Source organism: Silurus aristotelis, assembly GCF_946808225.1.
Source record: "Silurus aristotelis genome assembly, chromosome: 1".
NCBI lineage: Eukaryota > Metazoa > Chordata > Actinopteri > Siluriformes > Siluridae > Silurus > Silurus aristotelis.
In genome coordinates, this window is record NC_139574.1 from 43,933,927 (window position 1) to 43,960,943 (window position 27,017).

Here is a 27,017-nt window from a genome sequence, read left to right on the forward strand (position 1 = left end):
CCAGCCAACATCAGTTCCTGCTCTTATCCAACATACCTGAATGATTCCAGAAAATATCAAAACATTTTAAGATGTAATAATAAAATAATAATAATAATAATAATAATAATAATAATAATAATAATAGACTGTTACAGCAGCAGGTGTAACTGATCTTTTGATTTTGAACATTAATAAGGGGTCTAATGGTCAGGCGTCCACATCCTTTTAGTCATAAAGTGTACATATATAGTGACATATCTATCTATATATCTATATATCTATATATCTATATATCTATATCTATATCTATATCTATATCTATATATATATATAAAAAACACATTCATCTCCTTTTCACTAATGCATCTAAATGAGATTGTAATTATTTGAGATGTTCCTCTACGATTCAGACCCCAGCTGAGCGTTCCTCCACACTCGTGGTCTGTGAATACACAGAGCCTGTGGCCTGGGTCATGTAGTTCTTTACACACTGCACATGGATGCATGGGGTCTGGCGCAGGAGCCTGCCGAGATGCCTCCTGAACTTTTGACCCACGAACACGTAGAGGAACGGGTTGAGGCAGCTGTGTGAATACGCCACGGCTTCGGTGACCTGCAGCAGCAGCTGAGTGTTTTTGCTGAGATCACACCCTGTAGAATCAGGGTACCTGAGTTCCAGTGCCTTGAGGAACGCTGCGATGTTGTACGGTGTCCAGCAGCAGAAGAACACCACCATGACCGCAATAACAAGACGAATGGCCAGTTTCTTGGAATTACGAAGCGTCTGAAGCCTCCTTAGTACCATCAAGTAACAAAATCCCACAATGATGAGTGGAATCAGCAGCCCCAAAACATTCATTTTAAAGAACGCTCCACTTCTTATTTCATTGTGACGTGTGTCTTTTGGATACGCGCTGCAAATGACTTTGTCTAAAGTTTGTTCCTCTTTAAGATACAGGAGCTCAGGAAATGATGCTATAACAGCGAGAATCCAGACGAAGATGCTCGCGAAAATCCCATAAGCCCTTGTACGGATCCTCAAGGCGAACACGGCATGGACGATCGCCAAGTATCTGTCGATGCTCATCAGCACGATAAAGAAAATTCCAGAGTAAAATCCGATGTAGTACACGCTGAGGACCAGGGTGCACATGCCATTCCCGAAAACCCAGCTTCCTCTGGCATAGTGAGCCAGGAAGGGGAGAGAGAAGATTAGCAGAAGATCAGCGATGGCCAGGTTCAGGAGAGACACGTCAGTCATGGTTTTAATCTGAGAACCTCTCAGGATCACCCACAGCACCAGCATGTTTCCCAGCAAACCCACCACGAAGAACACGGAGTAGAGCAGCGGGAGAATGTGTTTTGTATTTACATAATAATCACAAGGGCTTGAATCCTCATCAATGCCATAGCTGTAGTATTCAGAGTAATCCAGTGTCGTCCCAAAGCTGTGGAATTCAGAGAAATCCGGTGTCGTGCCAAAGCTGTGGAATTCAGAGAAATCGGGTGTCGTCGTGCTGCAAAAAAACATGAGACTTTTTCAGACTGCAGTAAAGACTTTAGACATTATAGCATAAGAAACTCACACCTCGCAGTTTAATCATCTATACTTCTTCTTCTTCTTCTTCTTCTTCTTCTTTCGGCTGCTCCCATTAGGGGTCGCCACAGCGGATAATCATCTATACGTTTATGCTAAAATGTAAAGTCACTCAAACAGCTCCAGTCCAATATTAAATCCCTTAATATTCATTAACAAACGAATTAACTTGAAACTGTTTTCCTTTATTGTGTGAATTCTTTTCTAAATTGATTGCGATTCGTGTATTATTTATCAGGTCAGCACTTGTCATGTTCTAAACCTGCCCACATCCTGCACATCGCAGTTTCACAAGCTGGATTTAGTCTTGTGGTTTGCTGTTTGCGTAGTGCTGGTGTTCTGCAAAACAGAAATAAATCATAAAGAAGGAAAAGGTAATAAAATGAGGTAGTGCAAAGAAAGAGGTGGAGCATATGCTAATTGCGTAGCAGTTTAGCGCTGACATGGCGTTTGGATTGAAGATTTAGTCCAATGTGCTGTTATAATGAGCTCCAGTCTTTAAGGGAAGATGTTCCACTAGATTATGTGGAGATTTTGCTCATTCAGCTACAGGGGTGTTGATAAAGGCAGGTAGTGATGTTGATGAGAAGGTGAGGAGGTTCCTGGGGTGCAGTCAGCGTTCACGTTCATCCCAAAGGTGTTTAATCGGGTTTGGAGCTCTATAGCAGGAGATCTTCCACATCTTCCAACCCATGGAAAGCAGACCTTCATGGAGCTGGCTTTGTGCACAGGGGCATCGTCATGCTGGAACAGGTTTCAAGTGAAGCCAAAATCTCATGTCCAAAGACGCGCCTCTGTATTTTGTGCGTGTTTGGAGAAACACCCACATGCGGGTGAAAAAGTCGTGTCTAAAGCGTATTTCTTTTTTCTTTCTAACCCTTTCAGCAATTTCCATCTTTTAGCTTGAAGACTGTTGAATTTATAAAACAGATAAACACAGAAAGAATCTACACCGTATTTATTTGCAGATGGTGGAAGAGTCACAGCATCATAACAAACACAAAAGTTATAACCAGATTCAAAATCCTCGCTTTAGCCGGAATACAGACTTCATTAAAAAGATCATGTTTGCTGTAACTTGTGGGTGCAAATGGTGCAGACGGACCTGTGATCTTATTACGGGATAAATATAGCAGATGCACTGCCTCACATGTAGGACGATAAGTGGAAAGTTTTGTACAATTTGCAGTGCGTAATGAAAGTGTGGTTATTAAAGGCCAAATACCCACAACTTATAAATAGTGTGCAGAAATACATATGAGTAATGTATTTCTGTGCTTTTATCTAAACTTTATATATACAGTATGTGTGTGTGTGTGTGTATATATATATATATATATATATATATATAGAGAGAGAGAGAGAGAGAGAGAGAGAGAGAGAGAGAGAGAGAGAGAGAGTGTGTGTGCTTGTACTGACCTGTTTATATTCATGACTTCATTGCTGCAAAAAAAAATAAAAAAAAAGCAACTGATATAAATATCGATGTTATTTCTCATCTTATAATCCATTCAGAAGGAAAACTGTATTTTCTATTTACTTGAAAGCAGGTCTAATGATCCAGTTTCAGGAGGAAGTTTTATCTTGGTATCAACTTCACCTTTGTTCACTATTCACCTCCGAGTGCCTGACCTTATATAGTGTCTTATTTAAACAATGTAACGCGACCCAATTTCAGTTTTTCAACACAAAACCCTGCTATTTGGAATGAAACGTATCTTTACCTGGTCACGGTGGTTTCCCAAACGGTGCTGTTCATCGTTGCGGCCCGTCAGCTTTAAACAGCTCTGCTGTGGAGAAATAGAAACCTAAACCAGGCTGAATGAGTAAAACATCTAATGGTAAATGTCAACTAAAAAAAAATACAATAAGAAGATTTACCAAAAAAAGTGCAGACTGCAGATTCATGCATTTAACAAGTAAAACTAAGTCACATCAAGCAGCATTGACTGCATCTACTACTATTTATTTAATTTGCAGTTCTTTTGGACATCATGTCTATGTACTTACAGAAGGCAATAAAAGACTTGTCCTTTAGGGCTCCGACTCAAAACACAAATGACATACCGAGTCTGAGGTTTCTGGTTTTCACACTTCTGTATTTCTGACGACTTAAGTTGATGACGCTCATCAGGTTCATTGCCCAGCTAAAATCTAATGCTCATGCTCAATTGTGTTTGTGGTAACGGTGCAGAGAACACTGATACTCTGGAAAGGCTTGTGGTTATAACAAAAAAAACTTTCTTTCAGTTCAGATAGACTGAATTTTCCAGCATTTTAGAAGTAAATTACAAAAATAAGTCGTTCAGCGTAACGAAGGCGCAGTCGATTTTTTAAACGTGATTTTTATTGACGCTGCGCCAAAATTGTGCGTTTATCATGGACATGCACAACAAATGCTGCACAAAGACAATGTGTGTAATTCTTCCTCATTATTATTATTATCATTATTATTATTATTATTATTATTATTATTATTATTATTATTGCAACTATTAACAGAACTGATTAATATGTAATTTATGTATATATTTATGACACCCCTGCTAAAAAATACATCACCTTAATACAGCGTTTTTATTAAAACTTAATCGCTCTCCATTGTCTTTAGTAAATTTGCATTGCTTCTGACAAACAAACATGGGGCAAAAATACTGTGACTTTTTCCACCACAATTGAAAGCCACATTTAGATGATGCAGGTGTAAAACCCTTTGCAGTATTTTAACCTTGAGGTTACTACATTTGTACTCAAACACCTTTTTTTAATTTTCTTTCTCACCTCTGTTATGAGACTTGTGAAGTTCAGCATCACAATTATTATTTTTAGTATCTTCTAGAAGGGTGGAATGATATGCTGACCCTGCAGCACATGGAACTTGCTATAACTTTTCTCTTTTCTGAGGAATTTGCAATAATACCAATAATAATTTTTGAGGACTTTTTTGCAATTGGTCTGTTTTGTTACATTACATGATCTAGATCGTTGCAGAATTGCAGTAATGTGTTTAGATGGGATTAGACTCTTTCACACCTAGACAGACAGACATACAGACAGACAGACAGACAGACAGACAGACAGACAGACAGACAGACAGACAGACAGACAGACAGATAGATCGATCTAGCATCTCCCTAATGTGTCTTAAGAAATCTCAGCTGGTTTTGATTCACCCCGTAATTAGTTTGTTGTTTAAATAACTTTGTTTCAGTTTTGTGTTCAGATTGTATTGTATTGTATTCAGATCTTTTGTATTCCATACCGAAGCCATTTTTTATTCCATGCCTTTCATGTGTTTCCTGGTTTTGGATCTTGTTGTTTTCTTTCCTGGTGATTATTTGCTTGTTAATATAAATCAAACTCAGAATCAGAACGCGACTTCGGACTTTCGATTCTCGTAAATAAAACCTCCATCTGTAGTGAAGATTTGTTCCTGACTGAATCATGGATAAAAAGAGGATTTGAGACTTATTTAACTCTGTTCTGTTACCAGCGGAGAAAGTGGACTTGTGACTTAAAAACAGAATCCAGTGTCGTCTATTAACTTATACTTTCACCAGTTAATCCACAAAAATTCACCTAAAAGCCTCCTTTCCTTTTCCTCTCCTACTAATCTACACCACCATCATCTACTAATATCATACAGGAGTTCCCGATCTTCTAGGGTATGTTTGGACTGGATATGATCATGTTTTAATACTTTAATGTTCATGCCCAGATCATGCTTTAGCTAAGGACTTCTTAAATGTTTAAGTTTCTCTCAACGTTGTTCAGTGAGTTGATGACCCCATGCATTGTCAAGGTCATATATTTGATTTAACAATGTCATATGGTTTATCAGTGGCTAATAAATCACAGATTTTCCACAGACCAGTACATTGGTCTCTCACTTTAAATTGCACTCCAGGATGTTTGGGAAACTAACAGTTCCTTTACACCTGGCAAGATGAATAATAAATGCTCCAAAATTCTGTACTGTATCGCACCAAGAAAGCTGCTTCATCCCCATCCTGAGTCGAGGATTACGCCAATGATGTTGACGAGTCGAACGGAAATGAAAGAAAGATATGCTCCTAATATCACTCAAAATGCAGACTGGCTCATTAAACATTTCAAAAAGCAGTTAGAGTAGAAACAATCGAATTCTTTTCTGACATCATTGAAAGAAACTCACACTGTCCCAGAACTCTCTTTTCAACAATTCACTCTGTTCTCAAACCTTCTTCCATGATCCCTCCAGATCTGCTCCTTTACCTCACAAACACCTACTGATTAAAGACTCCACTAAATAAATGTGTGTTCAGCCTCCACTTGAACACTGAGACTGTGTCTGAGTCCTGAACACTGATTAGAAGGTTGTTGAATAACTGTGTGGCGTTTGACCTTTCCCTCTGAACGTGAAAACCTTAGAAGAAGTCTTAATAACACCACACTGGTCAAAGCTTTCAGCTGTGGTGATGTACCTGATCCTAGTTTTTCCTGCTCACAGTGGAGTGGATTTGAGCCGGTTTTCCTTCAGACATCTAAAGATCACATTTGTTTTATCACAGGTTTTTAATACTGTTGGATTAAACATTCTAAGTATTCTTACCATTTGTCTTATGACAGGGACTGTACCAGTCAGTTTTACTGCCACTGTGACTTTCACCTGATCCTGTACTATTACAGACCCAATTCCAACCCGCCATTTTTCATTCTTATCTAAAATTCTCGAATAATCTGTTTTTCATTCAGCTGCAAAATGATCTGAACACTCACTCGATCTTTGATACTTTTCAGTCCGGCTTTAAACCACCTCATAGTACCGAGTCAGCTCTATTAAAGATTTCTTAATGAGCACAGACGCTGGTGACACTGTAGCTTTAGTGCTACTAGATTTAAGATCAGCTTTTGATTTCATTGACCATAAGATTCTTCTATAATCCACTGGAGTGGTCAATTGCTACCACACGCACAGTACTTAAGTGGTTCCAGTTCTTTTTATCGGATACGTTTTTCAGTTAAAATAGGTGTCCATTTGTCTTCTATGACCTGCCTCACTTGCGGGGTACCTCAGGGATTGATTCTGTCACCTTTATTTTTCTCCTTATACATGTTACATCTAGGGTCTATAATGAGAAGATTTGATGCATCTTACCACTGATATATGGATGACACCCAACTCTTCATACCCATTAAACATTAAGCAGGGACGCACATAAGAGACTAGAATCATGTCTTCATGAACTGAAACTTTGGTTTACTTACAATTTTATGTTTTTAAATGGCAAAATCATGTGTTGATGATGATGATGTGATGATGAAAATGAATTCTTTGATATGAATTCGGCCGACCTACCGTAGGTACCTTCTTATCATACCTAACCACCCACATTAAAAAATAACAAATTAATAGTAGTCTTAAGCTAGACAAACAAGTCAATAGAACAATAACACCTACAAACTACATATTAGAACTGCTTCTATCAAAAACCTATGACTCAATTTCAGCTTTGCAAAAAATTATTTAAGCCTCTAAAACTGATACACTATTTGGCCAAAAATTCTGAGGCCCTCAAATCTTTATGTGGTTCTTCCAAAAAACTGTTACCACAAGTTGGAGGACACATTTTTATAGGATGAGTTTAAATGCAGCAGCAAAAATTTACCCTTCACTCAACTACTATTGAACATGTTCTTGAAAACCTTCAAGATGAAAGTGAATGCTGGCTGCACCCCAGGCCTCCTCAACTCACCTTCATCAGTAGGTCCAAGCACTCCAAAATCTAGTGGAACTTTCCAGAAGAGTGGAGGTTATTATAACAATAAATGAGGACAAAATGATATTTTATTTCTGTCCACACCGTTCTCACTAACATAAACAGTCCTTCTTGTTTTTATGCTGTAAATGTAATAAGCATAAATGAAAGAAGAACGAGGACAAACTCCTAAATAAAAAATGCTTTATTTTCTGTTCTATAGTGGAAGTGTCACATTCACATGCAGCTAAAAAACTTCTTAGCTGGTACTTCATTTATTTATTTGTTTGTGACACTGTAAAATGTAAATATAAACAGAATGCAATGATTTGCAAATCTCATAAACCCAGATTTTATTTACAGTCGAACAACATCACATGTTTGAATGCACCATTTTAAGGAAAGAAATAAAACCAAAAAATTCAAAAGGACCCTATTTTTTCTTTAAAATATATATTATAAGAATATATTCTTAGTTTAAACATTTCATGTTTTTTTTTTTATCGTTAATAGAATATGAATTTATGAGATTTGCAAATCATTGAACTTGTTTTTATTTACAGTTTACACAGTGTCCTTTGTTGGATTTGAGGTTGTAGAACTTTGGTTGTTGGATGATCAGATCCTTTTGTGGAAGCTCGCTCGGTGTAAAAATGGATGGAAATATGACCTATACAGTGAAGTGTGATCCTGTAGATGTTTTCTTGGTGATTGCAGACTTCAGCTCATGCTGTGATGCTCAGTACTGAAACTGGGATAAACGAAGATCTTTCATGAACTAAGGTGTTCTCAACCCAAACCTTTTCGGAATCGGAGTTTTATTTTTAATTTTTATCACATTCATCTTTCACAAAAAGCATTGTTTTATTTAATATATTTGTCAAACTTATTTATTTATTTATTTATTTAAATTTAATTCAAGAATGAAACATGTGTACAGTGTTTGTTTCATATGAAAGGTATATAATTATATTATTAAATAAAAATGTATAAAACATAATACTTTTAAAACCCTTGCCATTGTTGCCATTGTGGAGATTTAATTAGTGTATTCAATGCCTACATCTTCCATAAGTTATTACCCCCTCTGCTCTAAATGAGTCATGGAACTGAAGTAGATTTAATATGTCACAACTCTACACCAAAAATCCCATAATAGAGGTAGTAATTATAATATTAATAATAATGAGAATAAAGATGACATGATTTATTAAGTCAAGTGTTTGTGGTATGTGAAAAAAAAAAGCATTCAACAATCTATGAAAGAGGCCCAGAGCATAACAGGAAACTGCTATCTGTCTAGCGAACCGCTCGGGCCGACCACATGCATCACAGGCACGCAATTTCTCTGGTTTCTAGAATTGATAGTTATTTTCCCATCCTGTGGCATTCAGGAAGACTATACAAGTCATGTTCACAGAGCTCGAAAGACCACCAAGGCTCTGGAAGCTAAGCGCATGGAACTGCAGAACAGAACGGCCTTAGACATAATGATGGTTTCACCAGGAGAAGTGTGCAAACTCACAGGTACGGAGTTTCACAAGTACATATCCGATTCCTCAAGCTCTGTACTTACAGTAGTGTCTGACACTGAACATTGGGTCATAAAGTTACTTGAAGAACGTTACTGGAACCCTTCTGGAGGACTTCATGCTTAGACAAGGCTTTGGGGATCTTCTGTTGGTCATCAGGTGTTGATTTGTTGGTAATTGTGGTGATGTGTATTGTTGTATATGTGATATGTGATAAGTTAAATGTTAAAACACTGACAATATTTAAAGCGGAAAAGAAAAAAGAAAGTGTTTAAAACTGTACAAACCCAAAATGTTGTGATTTTATAAATGATAGAAAACCTTTAGGGCGCAGTTTCACTTTTGCACTTTTGTATGTCGCTCTGGAAAAGGGCGTCTAAATGCCGCAAATGTAAATGTAAATGTTTCATCTCTTTTGTCACAAAAATTAACCCAAAACTTAACATATAACTGCTGTACACACGTGAGGAAAATGTCTACAGAATGTTGAAATGACTACTTCATCAGAATCCGGTGCTAGACCGGAAATCCCTCTCACTGAGACCGAGTTTAATTATGATGATTTTTCTCGCTGAATTCTTGAAGTCCTTCCTCAGTGTTCGCTTGTTGAGTTCTAGGGTTTCCTCTGTCTCACAAAAACAGCTGTCGCATTACAACGAATCGAATAATGGCGTGTTTATGGATAATAGTCTGGCCGAAGAGAGAGAAATGTAATCTTACATGTGTTGTATGTGACTTATTCTTTGCTTGAACTAACCTCAGATCCTGTGGGTGAATGTAGGCAGAATGCATCCTATTTTAACAGGGAACATTTTTTCTGTCTTCTCAGTTTTAGACATTACCTCACCATCCGCTTGCGTCTTTAAAGAGGAAACAGCTACATTTCAAAAATTAAAGTGTTAAAGAAAGTCTACATTAGTGCAGGCCTCTTAACCATCTTATCAAAACTACCACCAACATGCTTCACTGTAAGTAAGATTGTTATAAACAGGGGTGGGACCCTCAGGTGTACACCTTATTTACATTGTTATAGGGTTTTTTTTTATCTTCTTTTCCAAATGTAGTCCCTATTTGCTGTTATAATGAGCTCCACTCATCTAGGAAGATGTTCCACTAGAGTTTGTGGAGATTTGTGGATATGTATTCTTCAACATTGGTGTTAATAAACTCAGATAGTGATGTAGGTGAGGAGGTCTGGGGTGCAGTCAACAGGGTTTAAAGCTCTGTAGCAGGAGATCTTCCACATCTTCCAACCCATGTTCAAAATTTCCATGCTTTTGCATCTTATTCAACCATGTGCTTCCAACCTCGTGGTAACAGTTTGGGAAAGAAACACATATAGTATAAAATAGTATAGTGTGTGTAATGACATCCAGTAGACCATCAAACTTCAAAAGCTTTATTGATGTCTTTAATGACAGCTATGAAAAACACATATTGCTTCTTCTCAGTAAAACTTTTTTTTACTGGCTGATAGCATCATTAGAGCTGTGAGTCTTGAAAACTATGACAAGAAAGTATATCATTCAGAAGACTGGTGCACAAGACGGACATTTCGGCAGGTTCGAAAGCTCCGTATAAAAAAAGATTTGCAATAGTATTTAATATCTAGAATAACATATAATTATGTTATGATCTTCTACCATTTAATGCACTGTGGAGCGTTCCTCCATACTCGTGGACTGTGAATACACCGAGCTTGCAGCTCGGGTCATGTAGACCTTCATACACTGCACATCGCTGCATGGTGTGTGGAGGAGGAGTCTCGCAAGATGCCTCCTGAACTTTTCACCCACAAGCACGTAGAGGAACGGGTTGAGGCAGCTGTGTGAATACGCCACGGCTTCGGTGACCTGCAGCAGCAGCTGGATCTTTTTGCTGAGTTCACACTCTGGAGTCAGGATGAGCTTCAGTTCCAGTGCCTTGAGGAACGCTGCGATGTTGTAAGGTATCCAGCAGCAGAAGAACACCACCATGACCACAATAACAAGACGAACAGCCAGTTTTGTGGAGTTGCGAAGGGTCTGAAGCTTTCTTAGTACCATCGAGTAACAAAATCCCACAATGATGAGTGGAATCAGCAGCCCCAAAACATTCATTTTAAAGAACGCTCCACTTCTTACATTATTGTAACTTGAGTCTTTTGGATACGCGCTGCAAATGACAGTCCCATTATTTTCGACTCCAAGATACAGGAGCTCAGGAAATGATGCTATAACAGCGAGAATCCAGACGAAGATGCTCGCAAAAATCCCATAAGCCCTTGTACGGATCCTCAAGGCGAACACGGCATGGACGATCGCCAAGTATCTGTCGATGCTCATCAGCACGATAAAGAAAATTCCAGAGTAAAAACCGATGTAGTACACGCTGAGGACCAGGGTGCACATGCCATTACCGAAAACCCAGGTACCACCTGCAGAATGAGCCAGGAAGGGGAGAGTGGAGATTAGCAGAAGGTCAGCGATGGTCAAGTTCAGGAGAGACACGTCAGTCATGCTTTTCAACTGAGCACCTTTCAGGATCACCCACAGCACCAGCAGGTTTCCCAGCAAACCCACCACGATGAACACGGAGTAGAGCAGCGGGAGAATGTGGCTTGCAACCTGCCCATAATCACACACTCCACCATCAAGTTCAAAATCGAAGTCTTCCTCTGTTGATGAAAAGGAATCTGAGCTGAAGCAGAAAGTAGGAAGGAGAAAGTGACTACAGGAGCGATTCAGTGAGGGCAAGATTTCATGCTAAAATTGTGCACATCAATATATAAAGACCACAGAAGACCTCAGATTCAACTGTAAAATGAATATTAATATAAATGAATATAAACGATGACTGTTAAAGGATATAATAACAGGAGATTAACGTAATGGTTCTTCAGTTTTAAAAGGTTGTGAGTTTAAATCCCAGTGTGCAGACGCTTTACCCAAACCTGAACCCGAAGGACTTCTACTCATAAATATTTGACTTTTTGGACTCTGAATGTGACCCATATGGTTTTTTTTTTTACATTTTAAGTACTGCAGCTTTGGTTAGTTGTTTTTTTAGCGCTCTATCTGTGGGAGAATATCACTATTATAATATAAACTATATAAACTTTCATCTGTTCATTTTAGTTCTTTGAAACGATTAAAAGGCGGAAAATAAGAATCGGTTATTATTGAGTCGTGTAAGAGTACACGAGTATCTCAGCAGAACGTCTTGATATCGTGTTCTTTCTACAACTTCCCTTTAAGAACATTTCCTCACTTCAGTTTAGACCAAATTCATGAAGTAGAAAAACACAGGAAGTGTGAACACTTTCTTTTTTATTTCTTTTTCTCTAAAACATTGATTGAAGTTTTATAAAACCATGCTGGAGACTACAAATACATTTCATTATTACCTCATGAGGTCACATTAGAGATTTGATGTAATTTTCATGAGACGTCAACTGGTAATTAATGGTTCCTCTGCTCTCATTTGTGCCCAGAAATGCTTTCAGAAATGTTTATACATCAATTAAATACATAAAATCAGTTTTAGAATACTTTTAAAGTGCCACATTCTTTAAAAAAAAAAAACGTGTTCATGAAATGAGACCATGATGATGATGACCAAGTTCTCACCCGAGGGTTGTGACCTCCAAAAGATCACTGCTGCTGTTAGACATCATTGCCATTCAACATGAAAGTCTGCACAGTCATGCTGGGAATAAAGAAAAAAAACAATTCTGGATAAATCAGGGGTAAACCACCTGTGATGAACACATCTAACTGTTTTAATGAAAACTACACAAAACCGTGGTGAACAAATGTCAGAAGGAATGAGTCAGTAAACGAGTGCTGATTCTCTACTTAAAAAGTCAGAACTTCGTGGCTATGAAGATAAACCAGAAAAGACAAAGATTAAAGTTCACGCGTAATCAGACATTCAGCAATCAGCAGCACTGCAGATCATTAGAATAATGTGTGTCGGACAATAATGACACAATACTTACAAATACTGAAAAAATATCTTTTGTCTGTTAACACCAACATGAAGATGCGTCGACGTCTGAGATTTCCGCTCTTCGTAATGTCAGAAGATGCTCTGTGGAGACATGGTGACTTGATGTTTGGCTGTTCATTAGTTCGCCCAGCTGATGTTCTCTAATGCAGCAGGACTACGGGTGGGGTTGTGTTAACACTCTCTAAGCTCGGTACTTCTCAGGAAAACGTGTGGTAACACAATATGAGGAAATGTTTCTTCTGAGTAGAGATAAAGTAAATTTCTAACCATTTCCGTGGTGAAGAAAATGCAAACATGCAATAAGAAAGGCAAGTGCAATTAGTGTGATTTAATTCAACTGATTTTAAACCCAACACTGCTGTGCTCTCGAAGCTCTTTGGGAAGAGTTTTACCGTAACACCACTTCAGGGTCACAGATTTAGATTATCAATGTTTGTTTCATTGTAATGGTTTTTTTTATATTTATATAAACAGCTCCGAGTCATGAAACCCCGGGACTCCCCAAGACCTCTGGCACCAATATTTTCACAGCAGATCCTTCATGTCTTGTGAGCCTGAAGTTTTGGGAATTTTGGAGGCCGAGTCAACACCTTGACGCCATCTTTTTTACACGTTTTTCAATTCGTTCCTGAATAATTTGGTGCAATGTAACAAGAAAAATGATTCTGCTTGTTAGACCACTGGCATTCTGGGTATTTCATTGCTAGGAAGAGGTTTAACTAGGTTTGCCACAAACCAAGCTTGCCTCCTTCTTCTGCGTCCTGGTGCCGTCTTTTCTGCACACGCACCCGACCACATGTGTAGTGACTTGACATGATTTAACTTTTGCAGCAGTTTGTTCTAGAGTAGCTCCTCTGTGGTATCAGACCAGACATCCTAGCCTGCCTCTACCCCTCGCTATCAAAGACCTTGAGCTACAACACCAGTTGTCCTTATTTGGTTTGATCACTACACTGGACTGACTGTTCACTTGCTGCCTAAAAACTTAGTGTCGGCTGCCAGATTTACATTCAACTGTGCTGGAATGGAAAAATCCACAGGTAATATCAGATAATAAAGCAGAGGACGGATACAAGTGTAGATACAAGTGCAAACCTCAATAATTAATATGAAGTATAAAAGAAAGTAACAGAGATTAAATAACTTGAGCATGATAAGGAGGACAGTTAGGAAGGCAGGCCCCTCTGCAGAAACTTCCCTAGATGGGCACGTGTTGGTGAGACGCTCGAGTGGCTCTGATTCAGACAGATTTTTATAGGATCACAATGTCATCACTAAATTATCACTGAAAATAATCTCCACCATGATAAACACAGAAAATGAGCACCAGCTATTGTACTGTACGTGTGATTTCGTAGCGGAGACTAATGTTAGGAGTTACCAGTTGAGTGATGGCATAGCACTTTACAAACAATTGTGTAAAAACTTGTTGCCAGGTGTATCTTATCTCATCTGGGCTCGGCTCCCTCCTTGCACAGCTCAGGAGGACTCTGCTCTGAGGCTGTGGCTGAGGTCTTTGATCTTCTCTCTGGACTTGTCATGATCACTGCTTTACCCACAAATATAGGCCAGGCGAAGTTTGACTGTTTAAGGGTCTGTTCTTTAAATGGGTTCTGTATTGTTATCATATTTGTTGGCCACTAGAGGCCGGTATTGTTCCCATGTTGTTTTCTCATTTTTACCTTTTACCTCTGTACACACGAGTTCAAAATCCTTATCTGCACATGTATTTGCAGGAAGAGAATGTCCCTGAATACCTTCTTCCTGAGGCCTGAATAATTGCCCCAACAGATCATTTCTGTAGTGCACAGGAAGACACTCTTTCAGCAGAGAGCCCCCAAACGCTCTGCTTATGAATGTGAATATGAAAGCAGGCCCTTTATTAGTCCCTTTATGGTAAAGTGGTACCCTTTATATTTCCAGACCAAAATATGATTCACACAAGATTATGTAGTAATTTCAGCACTGTGATTTGTAACTTTGTTTACAAAAATTATTAATATCAAAATTATTCACACTATAGATCCTCATTGGTGCCCATAACCCTGTTGCCAGTTCACTGAATGTTTTTGATTGGACCATATGTAGAGGATACTCACCACAGCCAGTGTTCCACTTCATATGATCATGGAGCTGGACTTGTCCACAGGGGCGTGGTCATGCTGGAACAGGTTTAGGTCTGCTAGCGCCCAGGGAAAATATAACGCTACCACATCTAGTGACCTCATGCTTCCAACTTTGTGATAACCACAAATGATTGGAAAAACCAAGTGTTTATAGAGTCTACATGAATATACACCATTTTATATAAGTAGAAAAGAATTGATAATCTTTTGTAGTTTTTAATATTTCAAGTATAAAATGTTCTCACCTGGAGGTTCTTCTGGTCTCAAACACATCACACACTAATCAGTCAATCTGAGGTTAAAAGATCTGTCACAAAATAATCCATCATGCTGAGTAGAGCACCTGTGATATGGAACCGTTTAATGCACCACAAGTTTCTGTACTGTATTTCTTCTAAATGTCATTTCTGAAAATGAGTAAACAGCTGAACAGAGTCTGTTCTTATAAAAAGAGGTAAAAGTTCTAGCTATGAAAAGTGAGAAAAAACATCAAGATGAAAAGCAGTTAACAAAATAAATAACGAACAATAATGAACATTCAAATGTACAAATATTCGGTAATGGATTTGTTCTTTTGTGCCTCAAAGTTAAAACTGAAGTGAACTCTTGGTGTTTGAAGGCTCTGGTTTTAGCACTTTTGATTTTGTGATGAGTAAAAATTCTCCATAGTGACACGCGTGATGTTTGGAACATCTTGGCCAATATCTCATTTCTCACATGCAGACATGCTGAGCTTGTGGTCACATGTCAACATACAGGAGTGAGTTAACTGACTTCTCAACAAAACCTTTTGATGAGGTTTAAAGGCTGTTTTTTTGTTTTTTATTTTATTTTACAAATCGTCTCGACACAAAGTCAAGCAGTCAGTTGGTCTAAAATTGGTCTTCAGATTGCTACCAGTCTTCCAAATCCTGTTTTTGAAGCCAGTGATGGTTCTATGAGTAAGTCAACACAATAAAGATCTATAGCTATATCTATGTAATGGGATGCACTATAGTGTGCATGGAACTGAGCAGCAGATTCGAAGGCCTCTTTGACATCGGCCTATAACAGATCAACAGTGTCTTTTTTGTTTTGTTTTTGTTTTTCTTTAACATTCCACAGACTATTAGAACCATGAGCAAAAGGACCAGGTGTTAAAATCTTCCAAAAATCTCCCTGAGTGCATTGACATCAACATGAGCCATCATTTGTTTACTAACCACAGAATGTATTTGTCTTTCCGTCAGTGGGGGAGGAGGGGCTTTTACAAACTCATGCGAAAACACCTACGGGATGAAACATGGCTGCAGCTCGAGATTCTGATTCTTAACTGGTTCTTATCATTTCACACTCAAACAAGTCCACCTGCTCCTGCTCATGTCCTTCATGTTTCTGTCTGAGGGCACGATGTGAAACTGGGTAATGACTTCAGACACCTACTCTAAGTTCACTACAGCAGAAATATCATCAGGCACTTTGTTGTAGCGTTTGAAGAAAAGAAACCTGTGCTTTTTTTTTTTTTTGAACAAGTAGCATTTTGTGAAAAATGTTCATATTTGGCAAGTCTGAAATGATAATAGTAATGATAATATTTTCTGCTATCGCATTGTAATACAATAGATATTGGCTGAAATTCAGGAACAGCTTCCATGTCTTGACTGATCCATTGCTGGGATCCCATTCACACTGTGCCACGAGGTTCTCATCCTTAATCATTTTGTGGAAATAGGATGCTGGAAATGCAGCACAGAAGGAAACGGTCCAGATGACAAAGCTAGCGGTAACGGCGTAACGCAAAGTTCGTGCTCCCAGTGATGCCACCGCGTGGACAATGGCTAAATAGCGGTCGATACTCATTAACATCACGAAAAGTATACCACTGTAGAAGCCCAGCTGATAGGTAACGACCATGAGTTTGCAGAGCCAATCAGCATCAGGTAAATGTCCCTGGGTAGAAAGCGCCCATAAGGGCAGCGAGAACACGGTGATCAGGTCGGAAACGGCCAGGTTCAGCAGACACACATCTGTCATGGTCTTGATTCGCATAATCTTCAGCAGCATCCACAACAGCATGCTGTTACCCAGAAGCCCAAGGGCAAAAACCAGGTAGAAGACGGCAGCCATGGCCATCGGGTTCAAAGCAGACTCCTGAATGCAAGGTTCTGTGTAATCATAGTAATTTTCTGTGCTGTTCATCTCCGTAGTGGTCATTCTGAAATATACAAAAATTACTCACTAAAATTTTTTTATAAATTTCCTAATTGATTGTCAAAATTATTTTAGGTATTTTGAGTGTTTCAGCTGTTGGAGTCCGACTTCCTGTGCATCATGCAGGTCCTGTTCAGGGTGAGCTGTTTACTCATAACACACTTTGGTCAGGGTGACTAATGTGTTAGTCAGAATTTCAGTTCATTGTTCACGGTTTCTATATTGTGTTCTGTCTAGACTGGATTTCCAGATTGTGAGATGTTTCTCGTCATCTTAGGTGTATAAATGTACAAAATACGAAATTAAAACTGATCCGAGATCAGCTTGAATTTACAAACCCTTTCTTCATGAATGTATATATATTCTCAACTTTTACAGACTAAAACTATGAAATGAATCAATAGAATAACAAAAACCTTAGAAAAAAAAAAGGTGCTTGTGCTGCAGAAATGTAGTGTTATGTACCAATAAATTTGTGTTTTGAAGCAGGAAATCTTATTTTGCTGCACATCGTGCTGCTGTCGTGGCAAGAAGAAACCACAGAAACAAAAAAAGAAAAGGAAAGAAACGCAGAGTGCAGATGTGACAGTTCATCCAGGAATGTAAGTAATAAATAAAGCAATAAATGTTTACAGCAGTGCAAATGATCAGATTGCAATACTTTAGAAATGTGCAACTGAGAATTTACATTAAAACTCAAATGAGAGCAAAATACCTGTGAGTGATCTAGAATTGATTTCAGAAAGACTTCCTGCTGTACCTGTTCAAGAAACTGACTCAGTGCTACCTGGGGCTTACTGAAGACATCAATCACACAAAGAAGTCAGGATTCCTGTCAAAATATATATAAATATTGTGTGTGGTGGTGTTTCTAGATAAAAATGTCATTGCATGAGAAAGTTTCAGAAGAAGTAGGCACAAGTCTCCTCGGGTAGCAATGATGGTAAGGGGGCTGCGGTTTGACCCAGTTTTCACACCTCATAACCTTAATGTTGAGGTTTTAATTAAAATAACATCACAGTCCTGAGTGTCGTTTCCACCTGTTTTATTCATTCCTAATAATTATTTTTCCACCTGTGGGTCTGTACGTTAGACTTTTACTTCACAAAGTTTTACTGAAATCAGTACAACGGATTAGAGATTGAAATAATGAAGTCAAAACTCTGTAAATTGATCACAAAGAAATATATTAACAACTTGTGTATTTGTGGATGTTTAGAAACGCTGCTTGCTTCTAAATGATGTATTTCTAAATACACTCACCGTTTGCCTGAGAGGGTTTTCGTGACGCCAATGCAAAAAGACAAAAAAATAAAAAAGGAGAAAATTGCTGGGAAACAAAGAAATATAAGAAATTACCGAAAACAAATTGTCTTTCACATCCCACGTCTTTTCTCTTGCACTGAATTGACTTTTCCACAGGGTGATTTTTATGCATGCTCACGTATAGAGCCGATCTAAACATGCGTAGATTGACATTGGGCTTTATTTTTACTGGTAATCTTCATGTCTAGATCAATACTGTGCACTCACTTATACAAAATTTGCATTTGTTTAATAATAAAATAGTTGAATAAGGAAGAAGTCATTGGTCAGTACTTCAGTAAAACTCAACCAAATCTTGTTATTATACAAATTTCTTATAATTGTTCAGCAGCTATAAACTAAACTTAAACCCAAGTCCTAATGAAAACTCAAAACTGGTCTGAAAGGACAGAAGGAGTTCATGAAAGAATCACCTTTATTCGTTTAAACTAATGGTGAAGTTTAACTGACCATCACCACCGATGTACAACCGAACACACGGCGTTCACACTTCTTCTGCACTCGGACTGTTTTTGCTGCGCTGTCACTTTAAACCACCTCAAGTCTGCTGCTGTATCATCAGCGCTTGCAATTTACAAAAAACGCTGTAGTGCACTACCACATCACATCCTCATGCTGCTTCTGTACAACGTGTTTATCCTTCCAGAACTTTGAATGTACGCGTGACTAGAAAAACAGTGCGATTGAAAGATCTGCAGAGGAATACTATCATTTCTATTGGACTTGGGGTTCGAGTTTTTTCACAGGTGTACAAAATAATCTCTGATTTTTATTCAGGTTGGCACATAAACACCATGAGAACATGAGAACATCACAATATTCAAACTTGAAGAATAAAAATAAAAGCAGTCTCTATTTAGAATATAAAAAAAAATTGCACATTAAAGATAAACACTGTATAAATACACCATCACACCCCATCTGATGCCTGTTTAGCAGTTTTTCACACCTAACATTTGTTTTTTTCACACCACACACATTCCAGGATATTACATCATAAATGCTAAACATGTTAAATATCTGTCATTTAGAATCAGCTGCAATTTAGATCAAATTCTGTGATCCTCTTGGGAACCCAAAGAGCCTCAACATCATCCTGTGTACCTGCAGTTCCCCATCCTTTACATGATCAGGTCCAAGGCCTCATTCAGGGCTGATCAAAAGTCGCATCAATATTTACACCGTAAAATCATGTTCAGAATCAGTTTACACAGGAAGTGGAAATTCTGTGCGGATAATCAGAATGATCTACTTCAAGCCTCTGATGGTGTGAGATTTCTGATGGATGAAAGTTTTTCATTAGGCCACTTTCTGACTTTATGCACTGAAATATTGTGTGCACAACTTAATGCAGTCTGTGGTTTAAAGGCAAGATTTATTTCATTCATATCATTTATAAGCAGAAAACATCGAATTATCTTCCAACATTTTCAATATTTGAAGTATAAAATGTTCTCACCTGGAGGTTCTTCTGACCTTAAACACGTTAAACACTAATCAGTCAATCGGAAGTTAAAAGATCTGTTATAAACTAATCCATCATGCTGAGTGGAGCACCAGTGACTTCGAACACACCAAACTGTTTAGTGCACCACATGGTTTAGAAAAAAAAAACAGAACCAGAACCTGAACCAGAGAAGACATCGAGATCAACATGAATGCAGTAACAGCAGTTAACAAAATAAATAACAAACAGTAATTTGGCGTTTTATACTCAACAGATAATTTGAGTTCTTTTGTGCCTTAAAGTCAAAACTGAAATGAGTTGGTGATATTCGAAGTCTGAAGCTTTAGAACTTTTCTTCTGGTAATGAAGAAGTAGAAAGAAATGAAATGACTCTGTAGCTGCTACAGCGTGCGTAACGTTGCAGGACAAAGTGTACGCAAAAAATTCATTTAAAAGATTGTGGAGGAATATTATCATTTCTACTGGACTTTTTCAGTTTAGTGATGTTTATATATAAACACCAATCTCGGATTTATATTCGGGCACATAAACACTATTCTACATGAGAACATGACAATATGCAAAAAAAAAAATCTTTTTTGGGAACAAAAAGAAAAAAAATCCACTTTAAAGATACTGTACTATAATAAATCCAGCATCACATCACCCTGTAAAGCTGCTCATCAGTTTTTCACACCAAACATTTGTTTTTTTCACACCACACACACATTCCAGTATATTACATCATAAACATTGAACATGTTGAATATCTATCATTTATAATCAGCTGCAATTCAGATAAGATCTTGAAACCTTGAGAAATCATTTTGGGAACTCAAAGAGCCTCAACAACATTAAAGCATAATAAATTATTTACACAAGGAAAGTTGCTCATTTTCAGAATCATTTAGACAGGAAGTGGAAACTGTGCGCAGATGAGCAATATGATCTTCCTGTTCTTCAAGCCATGAGGGTGTGAGATTTTAGATGGATCAGAGATAGGGTTTTTTTTTTACTATCACCTAGACCACTATGCGGCTTTTTCAATGTCATATCGTTATGCGCACAACTTTGTTGTTGTCTATTATTTAAAATTAAAATTAAGATCAAGCATTTGTCATTTTATTAATTAAACAAGAAACAGTTTAGTCTTCAAACTTAGTAATTGTTCCTCTAATGTCACCCTTTGGGGGAAAAAAATAGAAAAAAAAAGATTTTTTTGTGGTTAAGGATTTTACCAGATATCCCACAATGGAGTCCGATTTGATTCAGCTGCTGAAAAATCAGCATTGTGTTTAAAAAAATGACCCAAACTTCAAGGTTCTGGAAATATGTCTGAATACTGGCAGGTTCAGTTTAGGGTTTAAATTGAGCATGTTAATATTCAGACCCATTCACCTCTACCAGTGAAAATATTTATAGTAAACACATTAAATACAATGTTGTTTTCCTTTAACACCATCTACGATTCAGACCCCAGCTGAGCGCTCGTCCACACTCGTGGTCTGTGAATACACAGAGCCTGTGGCCTGGGTCATGTAGATCTTTACACACTGCACATGGATGCATGGGGTCTGGTGCAGGAGCCTGGCGAGGTGCCTCTTGAATTTTTCACCCACGAACACGTAGAGGAACGGGTTGAGGCAGCTGTGTGAATACGCCACGGCTTCGGTGACCTGCAGCAGCAGCTGGAGGTGTCTGCTCAGTTCACAACGTAGAGGCAAAATTTCTCGCATTTCCAGTGCCTTGAGGAACGCTGCGGTGTTGTACGGTATCCAACAGCAGAAGAACACCACCATGACCACAACGACAAGACGAACCGCCAGTTTTTTGGATGACCGGAGCTTCAGAAGCCTCCTTAGTACCATGGAGTAACAAAATCCCACAATGATCAGCGGAATGAACAGGCCCAAAACATTCATTTTGAAGATAGCTGCAGTTTTCACTGCCTTGTGAATATCATAATTTGGCGGATAAGATTTGCAAAGTACTTCAGTCCCATTCTTTTGGACTCCAAGATACAGGAGCTCAGGAAATGATGCTATAACAGCGAGAATCCAGATAACTATACTTGCAAAAATCCCATAAGCCCTTGTACGGATCCTCAAGGCGAACACGGCATGGACGATCGCCAAGTATCTGTCGATGCTCATCAGCACGATAAAGAAAATTCCAGAGTAAAATCCGATGTAGTACACGCTGAGGACCAGGGTGCACATGCCATTCCCGAAAACCCAGCTTCCTCTGGCATAGTGAGCCAGGAAGGGGAGAGAGAAGATTAGCAGAAGATCAGCGATGGCCAGGTTCAGGAGAGACACGTCAGTCATGCTTTTCAACTGAGCACCTTTCAGGATCACCCACAGCACCAGCAGGTTTCCCAGCAAACCCACCACGAAGAACACGGAGTAGAGCAGCGGGAGAATGAGGTTTGAATTGCTTTGGAAGCTGCATGGTTCTGCAATGCCGGCACCACCATTATTTGATTCATAATAAGAGTAGTCATAGTTGTCATAGGCATCTGGGGTGAAGGTGAAGCTGAAAAGGATAAAAAGAGATCACAAATTGTCCAACACAATCATTTGTGTTATAAAAATGTGTTTTTAGCATTTTTCATATAAATAACCTATAGTTTATATTAAAAATTATTAAAATAATAATCAAATTCTCTCTTTGCTTTGGCCATATAGTGTATATGTGGGACAGTAATGTAATTCTGGACCTGCAGACCTACAGAAAATGAGTCAACACCTTCTAAACCAAGAATTGAGAATTCATGCGTCATGATATTACAGTATTTAATGGATATAAACCCTGAAAATGATGATAGATGTGCTATAGTGCCGCACATGAAGGGGAGTTGCGTATTGTAGTATTCCATCAGAGACTTGTATAATAGATGATCTACACTATATGGCCAAAAAGTTGTGGAAGCACACAATTCTATAAAATGTCTTTGTATGAAGTGTTAATGTCGGAATGGAAGACTGGAAAGTTTTACAAGAAACACACAGCATGCACTTTTGGCCATGTAGTATAATTGTTGATATGGTGAAACCTGAAGGTAATTAATGATTTATTACTTTTGAAACATGAAGTTGTTTTAATTTGTCTGCTTCATTTGTTGGAGTCATATTAATGTGTATATATATATATATATATATATATATATATATATAAAAGAAATTAATTCCCACATTTGATGAATCAAAAAAATTAAATGTAACTTCAGACTTTGTGAATTCATTCATATGAATGAATGAAAATGCAGTTGCTGATATTTTACTGTTGGCTACATTTAAAAAAAAATCAAAATCTCGCACATTTCTGATCAAGTCAAGATATCAAGAATATTTCCTCCACATGTGCCAATGATGCCATTCAGATTTATTATTTTTTTTTACAGGCTGGTCAGATTTACTTTGTACCTCATATTAACAATGGAAAGCAGTACTTACAGTAGTGACTTTCAATATCGAACAATCTAACCATCTAGTAAAAACCATAACCACATCTTAAAATCGCCCACAATTGATGCCACTGGTTTTGTGAGATAGATGTAATCATTTCTACTTAATAATTGTGTATTTATGTTTTGTTTTCCAGCAGAAATTAACTTTATATATATGTATTATTATATTCATTAAACATTCATCCATTATGCAAATAATTTAATAACCTCCTGATAACATTATAAAATAAAAATATATATTCTAATATACTTTATGAATATGTGCATTAGTGCTGCTAATATACATGGCATTACGAATGAAGATTTAAAAGATTTTTTTGCAGGAAAGTCAAAATATTGCAGGTCTAACCTCTGAGGATTGTTTCTCCTCATCTCTTCATTGGTGCTGAGACTTGATAAAACACTGCTGCACAAAAAAACAACCAGGACAGAATAACAATTTATACGCACAAATAGCCACTATTTTAACCAACCAGTGACCAATGAATTAAAAGTGTATTTGACTAGTTATTTTCCTCACCGCCTTTAATGTCGTGTTAATTTAGTATAATATAGTATAATATAATAATGAGCTCTCACCTGTTTTCTGTGACCCAATTACTGCTACTGTTGTTGAACATGGCTGCAATTCATATGAATCTGAGCAATTTATCTAAATGTTAGAAAGCAAAGTAAAGCAGAAATAACATTATTAAAAATATCTAGTTTGAGCTGCGTGTAAAGGTTTACACGCTTGTTTTGCACACCACAGGTTTCTATAGCATTACTGAAAGCGGTAACAGAAAAGGCAAATGCCAGTTTAAAAAAAACAAAAAAAAAAAGCACAGTAAACTGCCTTCTTTTTACTTAAAAATGTGCGAACATCTTAAATTAAACTCCTAGAATACAGCAAAAGGAATAAATACAACAAAATCATTCTAACTGGACTGACACATTGAATTGACCGATTAAATGATAGATACTGGGGGAAAAATTATTGGCAGAACAATACTTACAAAGGTAAAATTTGATGGACTTGGCCTATGAGGCTCAAATGCAGTGCTGAAGTAAGATAACAGGTGTTGAGGTCTCTGGTTTTGACACTTCCGTTGTGTGAAGAGTATGGGGGTTCTCTGCAAAAGTGCATAACAAGTTGCACTTTATTTAAGTACACTCGGAGCAAGCACACGATTGGCTCTTGATTGAGTATTGAAACCGAGATAGTGGCTAATGTCTCTTCTGCAATAAATGTTGAATGTTTTGTTTTGAGCGTGCAAGGTACTCAGGAAAGCCGCTTCGTTTGTGAACCATGTGCATGAGTTAGAAACTGAGCCTAAAATTTTAAGTGTGTTCCCCACATTTTAAGTAGGAGGATTAATGTTAGTATTTTCTCACCTAATGAAACAGATAAATTGTAGCATACAGTACAGGATTTCGGATGTAAGGTCTATACCACTGATCTGCACTATCAGACTATCAGTGGGTTTTATCAAGGATGTTTCCTGACGATCTATGACCAAACTTTTGATGTCACCCATATGAGGATGGGTTCCCCTTTGAGTCTGGTTCCTCTCAAGGTTTCTTCCTCATATCATCTAAGGGAGTTTTTCCTTGCCACTGTCGCCACGGCTGCTCATCAGGGACAAACGCACACCATTCACCTTCACTGTTGTTTTCTGTAAAGCTGCTTTGAGACAATGTCTGTTGTGAAAAGCGCTATACAAATAAACTTGACTTGACTTGACTTGACTTGACTTGACGATCACACTTTGATTGAGGTCAAACCATAGACGCTTGGTTGCGAGATCAGATCAGATAGCAGATAAACATCTACATGTGGAATTTTTATATTATGTGTTCCTATACACTATATGGGCAAATGATTGTGGACACCTTAATATTAAATTGGTAATATGTGTATTTTAAACATCTCATTCCACATTGCTGTTTTAATAACCTCCACTCTTCTGGAAAGATCTTTCACTCAGCCACAAAGGCATTAGAAGTTTAAGGTACTGATGTAGGGAGACTTGAGTCAACACAATTGTACAGGACGTCTTTGGATGCCGTGACATTAACTTTTCCCTTCACCTGAACAAGGAGACCCAAACCTGTCCTAACATGGAAATGTCCCTGTGCACAAAGCCAGCCTAATGAAGATGCTTTACATGGTTTGGACTGAAAAATCTCCTGCAATCTTGAGTTAGCTTAAGATGTCCACAAATGTTTGTCCATATAGTATTATAGGAACTCATAATAAACTAAAATCTAAAAAATAGTTGTTTGTGTGGAATAAGATCTTCAAAAAGCACACATTTATGGTCAAATAGTGCATTCTTTTATGTAATGAAGTTTGATAAATTATTTACAAAAAATAAAAATAAATAAAAAAATAGGGTTAGTGTTTTTTTGGGAAGTATTAATGTACCAGAAATGATTGTGAAGCATGGTGGTGGCGGTGGTGATTGGGACTGCGGACTGCGGAATGATGGGTTTACGAAGTCTCATGACCACAATCACAGGAAATCCAAAAACCACCCAAAAGAAACCAATATATTCGAAGTGTTACAGCTTGTACACCTACTGCTTAAGGTCATTATGGTGCTAAAGAAAAAGCTGTTTTCAGATCATATTCCATGATTTTATTTTTATATAAGGTTTGATCTAAGATCAGATAAGATTTTCTTCTTGTATCACAGAATTGTATAGAATGATGTATTTGTATTAATTGCAAGACACGTCTTAGTATTGCTCCATTTAAGTTATATTTAATGTTTTATATTATTCTTGAATCTACATCTTGAAAGAGATGAGCTGCAGGTTTTTTCACCAAAGTGCCACGTGGTTATCACAAAGACCACTACCCCGGCCCCTCTCGAACTACGCCACGTTCCTCTTCAGGGCTGCAGGTCTGTGTCTCGGTCTGCCTTGAATGTGGCTTATTATACTTCAGTTCTGAGCTGTGGCTTCTTGGTTTCCTCTTTTCCACAATGTCTTGGGCTGGTTTTCACTCCTGGTTCATCTGCAAAAGCATACAAGTATATATTTAGTATGTTAATTACATCGTATTGTATGTATTATAAAAATTTGTCATTTGTTATTTTTTCCACATATGAATAAAAGAATGGAACAGACAGACAAATTACGGATGTGACGCAGGCAAAGGTCAGATATATGAAATAATAACACACAGAAATACACACATGACGGAACAGAACAAAACCTAATAGAGATTCAGAAAACAGAACAGAAATAGCTTGGTAGCATCAACGCTAAACTTTACTTCAAACAGGAAAAAGGGGTTTAAATATACAGAGACAATTTTTAGCCATAGAGACACAAGAGATACTTTGGCCTGCCAGTGACAGGACATAGAAGGGAACAACGTACAGCCACACAGGAGAAGCGCTGAGGGTTGTTACGTGCCCAGCACTTCTGCTTCTTGAGCTCTGTGCAAGGGGAAATCCATGACAGATCCATTTCAAGGAAACCAATAGTGTGTGTGCAGTGAACAGATCTTAGTGTGAAAAGTAGCATATTCTTCCTCTGATTTATTTAATGACCTGCTCCAAGGCAAAGGTCAGAGGAACAAAATGACTTTACACGAAAGTAAATATTTGTAGAATATGTGTGAATATTAA

The 27,017-nt window shown here is 37.8% G+C and overlaps 3 protein-coding genes across 4 annotated transcripts; all 3 read right to left on the reverse strand.

Annotated features, from left to right (window-relative positions):
• Positions 1-283: 283 nt before the first annotated feature.
• On the reverse strand, positions 284-13,062 carry LOC310734169 (uncharacterized protein). Its single transcript, XM_083555851.1, has 5 exons — positions 12,829-13,062; positions 12,458-12,536; positions 10,497-11,528; positions 2,999-3,022; positions 284-1,499 (listed from the first exon to the last, which is right to left on the reverse strand). Exons 2-5 carry the CDS (start codon positions 12,508-12,510, stop codon positions 389-391), a joined length of 2,220 nt encoding a protein of 739 aa, XP_083411977.1. The 5' UTR covers positions 12,511-12,536; positions 12,829-13,062; the 3' UTR covers positions 284-388.
• A 3,352-nt stretch (positions 13,063-16,414) lies between these two features.
• LOC310734176 (C-C chemokine receptor type 4-like) lies at positions 16,415-17,293 on the reverse strand (the record flags this gene model as incomplete). The annotated part of the gene is made up of 1 exon (XM_083555865.1): positions 16,415-17,293. The coding sequence occupies exon 1, from the start codon at positions 17,156-17,158 to the stop codon at positions 16,415-16,417; it is 744 nt and encodes a 247-aa protein (XP_083411991.1). The 5' UTR covers positions 17,159-17,293.
• Positions 17,294-18,704: 1,411 nt separating this feature from the next.
• LOC310726348 (C-C chemokine receptor type 5-like) lies at positions 18,705-24,524 on the reverse strand. 2 transcript variants are annotated; one of them, XM_083541845.1, is made up of 4 exons: positions 24,393-24,524; positions 23,977-24,049; positions 23,747-23,800; positions 18,705-22,463 (listed from the first exon to the last, which is right to left on the reverse strand). In XM_083541845.1, the coding sequence occupies exons 2-4, from the start codon at positions 24,015-24,017 to the stop codon at positions 21,398-21,400; spliced, it is 1,161 nt and encodes a 386-aa protein (XP_083397971.1). In that variant the 5' UTR covers positions 24,018-24,049; positions 24,393-24,524; the 3' UTR covers positions 18,705-21,397. The 2 variants fall into 2 exon arrangements, with proteins under 2 accessions (XP_083397971.1, XP_083397970.1); XM_083541844.1 differs by having other exon boundaries at positions 23,747-23,803.
• Between the last annotated feature and the right edge of the window lie 2,493 nt (positions 24,525-27,017).